Genomic DNA, 11,967 nt, shown 5'->3' on the forward strand with positions numbered 1-11,967 from the left:
ACTGTCGGGCGAGGACGCGCTGCCCCTCATTAAGCGTGCCGCAGCGCGGAATTGCTTTTTCTTCCCGGAACGTCTCTGCCTTTGGCTCGGGGAGGATGGCTGTGAGCTGGGTTCGCATTTCACGCTCGAACATCATTTTCGAGGGGGTCTCGCCTGTTGTGCTCTGAACCGTCGTGTGCTGCTTGAAGAGAAAGCGCGCAAGGCGGCGCTGCAGCGAGCCTGTCTGATCTCTTTCAAGGGCGCGTTTTAGCTCGGCTACGTAGCGCTCGGCTTGTCCGTTTGTCGCTGGGTGGTAGGGGGCCGATGTAACTGATGAGATCCCGTTGTCGCGATAAAACTTGAGGATCTCCGCAGACACAAACGGTGTTCCGTTGTCCGACACTACCTTGCGCGGCAGGCCGAACGTTGCAAATAGTGATCGGAGGTTGTCAATGACTGCTGCCGAAGTCGTCTGTCCCATTTGCCTTATCTCAAGCCACTTTGTGTAGGCATCTACGACCACAAGGAAAGTGCAGCCCTCAATTGGTCCTGCAAAATCAATGTGCAGTGTGTGCCATGGTGTGTCTGGCTTTTCCCATTCTTGGACAGGAGCTTTCGGCGGGGCGCTCCGGCTGCTCTGGCAAGGCTTGCATTCTCGCACCACTGTTTCGATGTCGTTGTCAATGCCAGGCCACCACATGTAGCTTCTGGCACACTTTTTCATTGCAACGATGCCCCGATGTCCGGCGTGGATGAGAGACATAGCTTGTGCGCGTAGTTCTCTCGGCATCACAACTCGGGACCCAAATATGATGCAGCCGCGATGGGTGCTCAACTCTGTAGCTCGCCTGCGGTAAGCGTCGAAGTTGTCCCCTTTGAGTTTATGCACGTTGCCTTGTTGAACAGCTGTGTAAACTAGCCGGAGAGCTGCGCACTTCTGCGTAGATGCTGCAACTGTGCCTGCTGTAAGCGGAGGTTCTGGCAGTGCTTCGAACATGAGAACGTCTCCTGGTGGAAATGGTTCGTCAACAGTTGCGTCTTGTGGCAGACGGCTTAGCGCATCGGCGTTTTGATGTTTACTCCCATTGCGGTAGACCAGAGCGTAGTCGTACGCTGAGAGTTTGATGCACCAACGTGTCATTCGCGGAGACAAAGTTGGTGGCATAGGCCTTTGTGGTCCCAGAATGCCCAATAGCGGTCGGTGATCGGTTATAAAGGTCACCTTCCGGCCGGCAATGTACTGGTGAAAATGTGTCGCCGCGTAGACGATGGCTAGCCCTTCTTTGTCAAGTTGCGCGTAGTTGCGTTCTGCTTGCGACAACGTACGTGAGGCGAAGGCGATGGGAGCTTCCCTTCCTTGCTCGTCAGTTTGCGATAGAACCGCGCCGACTCCGTACGGTGATGCGTCGCAAGCCAAAAGCAGAGGCTTCCTTTCGTCGTAGTGGCGGAGGACTGTACATCTTCGAATCAGGTCTTTCAGGGCATCGAATGACTGCTGATGGCGTGGCGACCATGTCCATGTCACATCTTTCCGAAGGAGTTGGTATAAGTCGTTGGCCACGGTAGCTCTTTGTTCCAAGAACCGGTCGTAGAACGTCAAGAGTCCGAGAAAAGCCTGTAGCTCCTGCTTGTTTGTTGGAGCTCGTGCTTCTGTGATCGCTCGCACTTTGTCCTCGGTAGGGTGAATGCTTTCCGCATCAATTCGGTGTCCCAGAAATTGCACCTCTGGCACCGCAAAACAGCATTTCACTTTGCTTATGCGCAAATTTGCGTTTGATAGCCTTTCGAGAACGAGCTCTAGGCGCACTGCATGCTCTTCAGTGGAAGTGCCACTGATGATGACATCGTCAAGGTAGACACAAACTCCTGGGATGCCCTGAAGCACTGTCTCCATGAATTTTTGAAATATGGCCGGGGCTGCAGCTACGCCAAAAGGCAGTCGCTTGACTTTGTACAAGCCTTTCAGTGTGTTAATTGCCAATAATTCAGCAGTTGACTCGCTCACCTTCAGCTGCTGATACGCCTGGGTGAGGTCCAATGTGCTGAAGACTCTTGCGCCACGTAGTACACTGAATACTTCTTCAGGTGTCGGTAGCGGGTAAGAGGACGCTTTAGTCGCAAGATTGACGGTGCTCCGGTAGTCTCCGCAGAGGCGTATGGTTCCGTTCTTCTTGCGAACTACGACAAGTGGTGTGGCCCATTCTGAATGCTGCGTCGGCTCGATGACACCTTGCTGCTCCAGTTTGTCCAACTCTTTTTCAACTGAATCTCGGAGAGCAAACGGCACCGGCCTGGCCTTCAGAAATTTGGGTTGCGCGTTGTCCAACAACTCCAGTGTGACCGGGGGCCCTTCGTTTCCTGGAATCTCTTCCGAGAATACTCTTTCGTATTTCTCTTGCAGTTGCTCAACCATGTTCTGGCTCGGCGTCTGGTGTATGCCGCATATCATCACGCCTAGTGGAGAAAACCAGTTTCTCCCTAGAAGGCTTGATCCTGTGCCCTTCACAACAAGCAGAGGTAGCGTATGGGTCTGGCCGTTGTAGTTAACCTGCACGTTGGCAGAGCCCAATAGTGGCAGATTCTGTCCTGACCACGTTCGCAGGTGCGTGTCGTCTTGTTGCAGGGCGGGTGCGTCAGATGGCCATGAAGTTCGGAACGTGTCCTCACTGATCAGAGTACAGGCTGCGCCGGAGTCCACCTCGAACTTAATCAGCTGGTGATGTACGTTTACTTCTGTAAAAATCTTCGGTCGCGTGCCGAGATTCATGGTGTTCAGGTCGTACAACACAGATGGTGTTCTGATGTTGTTCCATGGAGATCAGATAGCGGCGTATTCTCTGAGGCGTTGACGCTGTGATTAGGCTGGGAAGGTGACTTTATCTTGGCAAGTCTCCGTTTCGTAATGCATGCTCTTTCGATATGCCCTCGCTTGTGGCAAAAATTACACGTGGCTGACTGGAATCGACATCCCTGGGGGTTGTGTTGGTCGTCACACCGCCAGCAGCGTTGTGCCTTTTTGACCGATTTTACAACAACAGAAGGCTTGCGCACCTGGTTGCTTGTCTGGTGTACCGGCTCGGTGTTCCGGCGAATCCCTCTCTGCTGGTGACTGGCGCTCTCCGCTCGAACGGCGATGTCGTAAGCTTTGCTGAATGTGAGGTCCTTCTCAGCGAACAGGCGCTGCTGCAGTGACTCGTCACTCAGTCCGCACACAAATCTGTCGCGTAACATCACGTCCAAGGGAAGCATGGTGGTGTTAGCAGAAGAAGCTGCGTCTCCCTCCTGCCCGGTAGCTGTTGTCGACAGCGTTCCAAAATTGCAGTCGGCAGCGAGCTTCTTGAGCGCGGCTACGTAGGCGCTCACAGTTTCTCCTCCCAGTTGATCTCGTCGTTGGAAGCGAGCCCGGCTGTAGACCTCGGATGGCCTTGGGTCGTAGTGCTTTTGCAGCGCTTTTACGATGTCGTCGTAAGACACTGCCGCTGGTGTGCTTGGCTGAATAAGGGCGCAGACAGTATCGTAGGTCTGCTCCCCGCACAGCGTCAGCAGGTTGGCCCTCTTCAAGGCTGGGTCTGTGATGTTGTTAGCTTCAAAGTAGAACTGAAGGCGTCCAACCCACGATGACCACGATGAGCCGTTGAACTCTGGTATCTGATTGGGAAACCCTCGCGTAGCCATGGCTTGTCAATAGCGTTGCGTAGCGCGGGTCGAATCCACTTTCTCGTCGCCACTGTCGTGTCCGGTCGCTGTGTTGAATGCAGCGAAAGACGCACACGGTACTTTAAGACTTCGTTTATTTAAAGCCGATGAGGGTGCGACCAGCGTCGACCGAGGCAGGAGCCGAACTGGCCGCCCGAAGAAAGGAGGGAGCGGAGAAGCGTCCACGGGAGGGAGTGGCTTCCCAAAACAGGAGGAGGATGCGGGGGCGCACCATGGGGGGGCATCTGGCGACAGCGTGCGACGAGGGGCAAGTGGTCGTTAGGAGGAGGATGCGAGTGGTCGTTTGGAGGAGGATGCGGGGGCGCACACACACAAAAGCAATAAGGGGACACAACACACCCCAAACAGCCCTAGGTGCCGCTAAACGGAGCTTTCAGATGGAATAGGAAGACGCCTGTCACTCAGCGTAGGTGGTGATGCTCACCGCGTACAGACGATGACATCGCACTGTAGCAGGGTTTGTCTGAAAACGCTTGATTTCGGTAGGGACGCCTTTCACCTGCTACGGGCGTCCAGTGTAACAGTACACACTGTATTGTGCAATTCATGGAGTATGCTAGTACAGGCGTAGCGCGGATAACCCTGCGAACTCTCCCGTGCTATGATGATGATGATGATGATGATGTCCCCAGGCTGAATGGCACATACCCATCCCGTGCTTTGCAGTGTTTGCAAGCCTTTCACTTCTTTCAGTACACCTGGAATAATTGATTTCTCAGCACTAATCCTACTGCGGTTACTTAGGTGAATCTACAAATCAGTCACAACTGAGTATAGAACTGGCAGAGCCATCAAAGCTAATCAAGAAGCGCAACGTAACTGACATAAGGAAGTACTGTAATATGGCGATAATCGAGTATGCTCTAAAGAACGCAGGTAGCATAAAAGCGGTCAAAAGGAGACTGGACATATGCAGAAACCAGATGTATGCGCTAAGAGACGAGGAGGGCAATGTCATTAGCAATATGGATAAGATTGTTAAAGTAGCCGAAGAGTTCTACAGAAAGTGTGCAGTAGCTAATCACGTCGTTGCAGTGCGCAGCAAGTTCACTTCTCGTCAGTAATGAAAGAGAAAGTGAAGAAAGCTTTAGGAGCAATGCAAAGGCGAAAGTAACTGGTGAGGATCAGGTAACAGCAGATTTGTTGAAGGACGGTCGGCAGAATGCGCTAGAAAAACTAGCCACCGTGTATACGCCATGCCTAATGACTTCGAGCGTGCCAGAATCTTGGAAGAACGCTAAGATCATTTTGATCCATTAGAAAAGGGTCGTCAAGCACGTGAAAAATTACCGATCAGTCACCTTACTGTTCGTTGCCTACAAGGTATTTAATAAGGTAATCGCTAATAGAATCAGGGCGATTGAGGCTTCAATCGAGCAAATGAACAGGCAGGTTTTCATCAAGGTTACTCGGCAGCAGACCATATTCACACTATCGATCAGGTGATAGAGGAAAGCGCAGAATATAACCAACCCCTCTATATAGCCTTCATGGATTAGTAGAAAGCATTTGACTCAGTCGAAACCTTAGCAGTCAAGCAGTTGTTGCCGAATCATATTGTAAAGTATGTAAAAGTATGCAAAAATACTGGAAGATATCTATAACGGCTGCACAGCCACCATTGTCCTCCATGAAGCAACAAATTTCAATAAAAAAGGGGTGATAGGTATTTAGAGAACTGGATTGGGAGGAGTTGGGTATAAGTGCTAATGGATGACACCTTAGTAATCTGCGATTCACTGATTACATTGCCTTGCTAAGACACTGAGGGGATGAATTGCAAAGCATGATCAGTGACTTAGACAGGCAGAAAAAATGGTGGGCGTAAAAATAATAAACTAATGTTCAACAGTCTTGCGAGGGAACAGCAGTTTACAACTGGTAGGAATGCGCAGGAAGTGGTAAGGGAATACGTCTACTTAGGGCAGGTACTGGCCGCAGATACGGACCACGAGAGTGAAAGAAGAACAAGAATGAGGTGGAGTGTATTTGGCAGGTATTCTCAGATCATGAATATTAGACGGGGATGAGAGTAAGAAGTTTGCGAGGATAAGGTGGCCGGTGCTGGTGGAGGACAGAGTTAATTGGAGAGATATGGGAGAGGCCTTTGGGCTGCAGTGGGCTTGGCCAAACTGATGGTGTGGATGACAAATCAGCATGGAATTGCTTTGCTGCTTCAATTATTGCTGTTGGCATTGCTGCCCTTTTCACTAGGTGTGTACATCTCATTTTGGTCCATGAATGGTCGCCCTTTGCTCCTCTGAGGCTTCCTTTGGTCGCCTGAGTGCTTCCTTAACCGTGGAATGGATAGAACAGCTACTGTGTCCCGCCAATCTGCGATTAGCCTATCGTGCGCCAGCTGCCCTATCCGAGCAAATTTCTTTAATTTCATCTCCACATTTGACGTTTCTGCTAACCTTAGCGACGTTGACGGATCATCGATCATCTGCTCTTCCATTACATGATTTAGAAGTAACTGTCCTGCGTCATTCTACCGCTGTCTGTGTAGGCGCTATTGTTTCCTTTCCAGTAGCATGCCTCGCGCATGCCAATCGCGGCGTGGTTGTGTCTTGGATATTATTATTTTCTTTGATCCCTAGCACATCTTCTTCACGTCTCTTAACATCACACCTGTCGTTTTCTTTTCTTGCTTCCAGTTTCCACCCCTTAGGCCAGCAGTGGGACGACAGAGCTATTGTATGCTTTTCATCCGTGTCATTTGCTCCGTTTCTGAACTTGACGCGGTCCTCTGAGGTATATGCCCGCGCTGTGTACGCGGAGTTCGCATACGAGAGCCAGGGCTTGAGTGAGGTTGCGCAGTCAGCTCCTTTGTTAGGTTCGTCGTCACCGAATCGTCTCAAGGTGGGGTATTTACAGTGATGACACCAGGACCAGCAACAACTGCTTTGCCGCTGTAGAATAACCCGAAACAACCTGTCTGTAGCGAGCCTCTTCTGAGGAGGCCTACGCATTGTGAATTGTGTAACCGTGGTCAAGTGTGTATGCACTCATTCGCCCTTCAAGAAGCTTTACGGCGATTTCTTCAGGCTATGGGACGTTGATGGGGGTTATGGTTTGTGGATTTTAATTTCCCGCATCCAGACATAATATATGAAAGACGGCGTAGTGGAGGGCTCCGGATTAATTTAGACCACCCTGCGCTTTCGTCACACAGCAGTGTATTTTTCATTTCGCCTCCATCGAAACGAGGCCGCATGGCCGAGATCGACGGAGCATTGGTGGGCTTGGTGTTTGTGTCCAGAGTAGAAATTCTAGCTCACGAATACGATTCATGCGCGGCTGGCGACTGTCGTGGCTGTCAACATTCGCCGCCGTGCGAAAGCAGAGCAGGCAGTGAGTGGGCTCTAGAACCGCGGTTTATTTCTCGGGGCTTCCGCTGCTGCTCTCTACGTGCACCGGGGGAGAAGAGGGTGCCTCGTGCAGCGCGACGGGGACGAAGAAGAAGGCACCAGTGGAGAGCGATGTCGAATGGTGTTTGTGGGAGGGCGTCGGGCGTGTACGGCTGCGTGCTAGGGCGCGGGCGGCCGGCACAGCTCCAGGTACAGCTCGCACTGGAGGAAGCGCAGGTAGGCGTCCCTCTCCAGCAGGCCCTGGACGCGGCGCTGGGCCAGATCTAGGCAGCTACGGTCGGGCCTCTTGGCCAGGCTGGCAGACACCTCTGCTCGCGTCAGGGCGTCCAGGTTCACCTGTGCACGGAGGGGGCAGTGTGAGCACCCTGGCAGCATTTGAAGCCCTAGCGCGCTGGTTTCTCTAGCTTCTGGTCAGCGACGTGCAATTAATAGGGTGTCGAAGACTGCCACATGCAAAACACCGAAGATAGAGAACAAACGATGCTTTCACCTGCTGCACTGTAACGAAGATTAAAAGGACTCATCAACCTTTTAGTAAACAATTAACATGAACGGCGGTCAGCTGGTTGACTGCACAAGCACTGCCAATGCGGAAAAAAGAAACCAAACTTTCTCCAAGTTAGCTTGCACCATAAAAAAAAAAGAAGCAAAGCGCCCGCCCAAGCTCAGCTTTTCCTGTGTACAGGGGGTTCGGACGCAAACCCTAAATATTCTTCAATGTTTCTGTATAAGCTGACCCTACTGAGTTTATTTCACAGCCATGCAGTGATAGTGAAATACGTGCACACCTCTTTCGGCGAGTGCGGTGCGATGAACTCGTCAAAGATGCGCTGTGCTTTGACGGAGAGCTTGTTGGGACGACAGGTCTTGAGCTCTTCGCAAGCCAGCCAGAACTCGATGTTCTCCTCGCTGTACTCCCTCGCCAGGAACACATGGAAGAGTGCCAGGCCATCTGCGATGGGCAGAAAAGAAAACGATCCTTCAGAGGACAAGCCACAGCGGAAGCAATGTTGCACTTGCTATTGTATGGCATCTGCAGTGCGGTAGTCAACCGAAAACGCAGCCGTGCCCACATGGCACGGCCGGCGGCGACGGGCAATCCGTGCATCACGACGGTGTACCAATGAACTTGTGCACTTTTCCCCTCAAATGATTTCAAACAAGTCTCGTTCGGAACAGCAGCAAAACAGCGCGGTTTCGACATCTCAGTAAGTCGATGCGATGCCCCCTCGTGTCGTTTTTATAACGAAACAAACATGAAGCTCAGTGAAGACGGTGATTGGGCTTTCAGGGGGAAGTCTAGCGCGGAACACATTCAGTCGGTATTAAGTAAGACGCCGGCGTTTCAGAGTTCGTCTCTCAGTAACCTGCCCTGACAGCGCCAAGGGACTGCATCGTGCCCCGTCCCTGGCTATTCACTCCGTTTCGCGCATCGTCTCGATCGATTTCGTCCACAACTGAACAGGAGAATAATTCGAAAATTATGAGGCAGTCATTTCCGTTGCTTACATTTTGATGAAGTCAGGTGTCGGAAGGATCGGGCCCATTCCTTGGCTTCTTCGGGAGAAGGCCGCACCGATGGCGCCTGGCGCCTCTTGAGGAGGTTCGCCGGGAGCAGCTCAATTCTGCGAAAGCAAACAAGAGAAGAAGGTCAGCGAGTGCTGTGCCGCCGAGTCTTCAGTCTGAATAGTTGTCCGATGAGGTCGCTCAACTGCTGAGTAACAAACCTTGGAATCCATAACATGATACTCTTCCGCCCAAATGTAGAAAAATGTGTGGCCTCCACATTTGCTAGTCAGCAAGGCGCATATGGAACAGCGCGTTTTTTCGGTCAACGCCGTGCAGCACCGGAACTTAAGAACTCGAGTTCAATGGTTTCAGTGTGGTGGTGGAGTTTCAAATTCGTAGCGTTGCTTTTTAAGGCCACAGCTGTTCACATGAAAAGGTCTTTGCGCCCTCGTTTGCTGTTTAATATATTATTACTGAACGCAGTGCAAATGGTGTGATTTCTGGCAGAAGATACAAGCAAGTGTGAAAGTAGCATTGCTGGTGGGGCTGCCTCAGTGCATTGGTGTGGTTGCCAGAAGAAACGTCGATAACGACTGCCGTCAACAGATTGAAAGCTTGATAAGCGGTGCGCTGGATAATTACTGCATCGGCGTGGAAATTATGCTCGGCTTGCCAAAGCCAGACCAACTGGCCCATTTTGAGAGCCACTGCAAAGCGTCCGCTAGCAGTGTCAGAAAACGCTTTTGTTCCCTTCTCGTAATACAAAAAACAAACAAATGAAACATTCGCGAGTGCTAATTAAGCGTTAATTAGGAACACTTACAGGCAGTTTTTGTGCAGCTTCTCCTGCTGGGGCTCGCTGGTTATGCAGCTGGAGGACATCTTTTTTGAACTCTGCAGAGATAGAAAGAGAGAAAGACAACCGACGTCACCACACAGGGCTCCACTGCCAGGTATAAACGAGACACTTTATCGGGACTGCAATCATTTTCACAAACATTTCCTGCAAAATTTCGGAACGCGCTCAATTCTCTCCTCCGAACCAGGCCTAAAAGCGGGGCTGGCAGGGGGTTGCGCATCTTACTTTGGAGAGGTGGTACGGTGCGCTAGCGCTTGTGACGGGAAAGATCTTCCGACTTATGACATTCGTAGAAAGGGATGTTAGCAGTGCAGGCTTGAGGCGTGTTTAGAGTTGCATATTTACGCGCAACTCAGACGCGTAGCAGACGGACGCCGCCATTTTGAAAAGTGAAGCGCTCCACGCGCCACCTGCCGACTGCTTGAGCAACCACATCTCGCACACAACTGCGCCCCCTTCGAGGTTTCCGTGGTATTGCCTGCTGCCATGCCTGCTGCTGAGAGCGCGGCGCCCGCGTCGTTGCAAAGCGGACTTTGCCGCCGATTTCGACACCGCGCAAAATTAACTTCCTTCCAGGAGCAGTAGAGTGTCGCTTATTGAGCGGAAGCCGCGTGTCAAGCATCAAAAACGTCCTGCGCCTTGTTGAGAGAGCAAGTTTCTCTTGCCCAAGCGCGCGCCCGAGCGAAATTATTCCTCGAAATTAAGCTCTTCACAGGGCTCATCTTGATGTTTACGCACCGACCATGCAACGCCGCCTGGAAATTGGCTGGAGCAAGCTTGAGCAAGTTTTATGAAATTGGATCAACTGCAGTGTTCTAGGCAAGAGAATACCTATTGCGTAGTTATTGAAAGGTTGCCACTTGGAAGGAGTCGGGGAAAAAAAAGTGATAAGAGAGGGAGACGCAGGAAGAATGGAGCGGAAGACACATTTCTGCTCTTGCACTGATACTACCCATTGCGTTGCCGACTTGAAACGCTGCCATGCAGAGAGCGTGGGTTGGAATTTCCTGACAACGACTGTTCTGCGGTAGTGAAATGCGGCACCAATGCTATACGAATTGCAAAACGACTCGACTTGGGGAAGTTTAAGCACGGGACATCATTTGTGTGGCGTGCGAGTGTAGAATGAACTAGTCAGATTATGGCTTCATCCCGCGAAGAACAAGTGGTAGGCGCTGTTCAAAGTTGGAACTGCTTCAACATTGGCCGCTCCCTGCAATCCTTGTCTAATGCCCTCCTCTGTATACTGCTCATATAGTTCTTTTCATTGCGGCTAGGCCAGGGAATCCTCCTCACAATTTGTGAGTTAAATTCACTGATGTCTGTGCTCTTATTCCCAACTCATGACAAGCGAAAAAGCCAGCGTGGCTTCATGGATGAATATTGCTGTCCCGACAAGTGGTCGCTGCACGTGGCAGGCGGCCAAGCGATGCAAGCAGTACGCAAGTCGCGACAGCAGCGGCCATGCGACTCGTAGCAGAGGCGGGCCCAGCACGGGTGAACAAGACGGAAGGAATCAAAAGGGCCAGCGCTGCTTTTCACACCGCGTAGCGTCAGGTCAGCCAAGTTTGACGCTTCGCAGCGTGAGAGCTCGCGGGCGCCTAGGTGTCCCTGACCGTTTTTACCGGCCTCGGAGTGTGCGCTGGGTCAAGGTGAGAGGGGCGCTGAAAAAGCCGCGAGGAATGGAGAGGTTGCGTGAGTTTTTGCATCCTATGCGCGGTCCTCAGGGGTACTAACGGGCAGCCTTGCAGGCACAGAGGTGTTTTTTGCGACCTGAGAGGGAGCCTTCCCGCAGCACCGGTGCCAAGGTTCAGCCAAAGAAACGGTGCCGCTCTAAAATGCGCTGCGAACTGCTGAAAGATCGCGCCCTGTTTTGCAAGCGGCCGTATCGGAAAGCTAGTACCTTGCACGAAAAGGATCTTTTGCTTTACATAAGAATTTGGCCGTCTCACTATGCACGCATTCAGTCATGGATGCGAAGAAGGTTCTTGAAAACGAGCGGCTTTCCTCAGTTCGCCTACGCGCACCCTGATTGGTTCCGCGAGTGCGCGACCACTCTGTGCAGCTGTTCCAAGGCGAGCGTTTGGAACGGCCGCAGAGCAAGCGCACGCCGAGGAGCACGCGGCGGACCGCTCACCTGTCGCTGGGAAGGAGGCACGGCCGAGTCCGAAGTTACCTCAGGCATGTCTCGCATCAGCTGAGTGCTCGGGGCCCGAGGACGTGTCCATATAAGGCGGCCCATCTGCGTCATCGATCGATAATCTCCGGTCCGCGTGACGTAAGCGCGGCTGAGCCAACCAGGACGCGGCCAGCGGACAACGCGAACCTTCTCCCGACACTCTCGCCGTAGTCGTGAAACGCTCTCAGTGAGACGAGCTGCTGGGAACGTGACCGCGAGAGGGACGGTCGGGTGGCTGCGGGGAGGAGAGATCCAGGCGGGAAGCAGATGGCGAGGGGGTGCCTTCCTGCTCTTGAGGGTCATCTGTCCGCTGCACTTTTATTTAAAGTTCTCTGCGAACAATTACGAATCGC

General features: G+C 52.1%; 1 protein-coding gene across 1 annotated transcript; it reads right to left on the reverse strand.

The window, feature by feature from the left end:
* Nucleotides 1-7,066: 7,066 nt before the first annotated feature.
* On the reverse strand, nt 7,067-11,629 carry LOC149357325 (regulator of G protein signaling 8-like). The gene is made up of 5 exons (XM_089577908.1): nt 11,573-11,629; nt 9,400-9,470; nt 8,577-8,692; nt 7,856-8,019; nt 7,067-7,403 (listed from the first exon to the last, which is right to left on the reverse strand). Exons 1-5 carry the CDS (start codon nt 11,627-11,629, stop codon nt 7,227-7,229), a joined length of 585 nt encoding a protein of 194 aa, XP_089434034.1. The 3' UTR covers nt 7,067-7,226.
* Nucleotides 11,630-11,967: the final 338 nt, after the last annotated feature.

Source organism: Amblyomma mixtum, chromosome 3, assembly GCF_055824585.1.
Source record: "Amblyomma mixtum isolate Tamu chromosome 3, ASM5582458v1, whole genome shotgun sequence".
NCBI lineage: Eukaryota > Metazoa > Arthropoda > Arachnida > Ixodida > Ixodidae > Amblyomma > Amblyomma mixtum.

What these genes read in the sequence shown, in the direction of transcription:
- LOC149357325 (XM_089577908.1), bottom strand. Translation starts at nt 11,629, where the DNA reads ATGCGAGACATGCCTGAGGTAACTTCGGACTCGGCCGTGCCTCCTTCC. An exon ending in AAGCTGCACAAAAACTGCCT is followed by an intron (nt 8,693 to 9,399) that starts GTAAGTGTTCCT and finishes TTGCTTTCGCAG; the next exon opens with AATTGAGCTGCTCCCGGCGA. An exon ending in ACACCTGACTTCATCAAAAT is followed by an intron (nt 8,020 to 8,576) that starts GTAAGCAACGGA and finishes TGCCCATCGCAG; the next exon opens with ATGGCCTGGCACTCTTCCAT.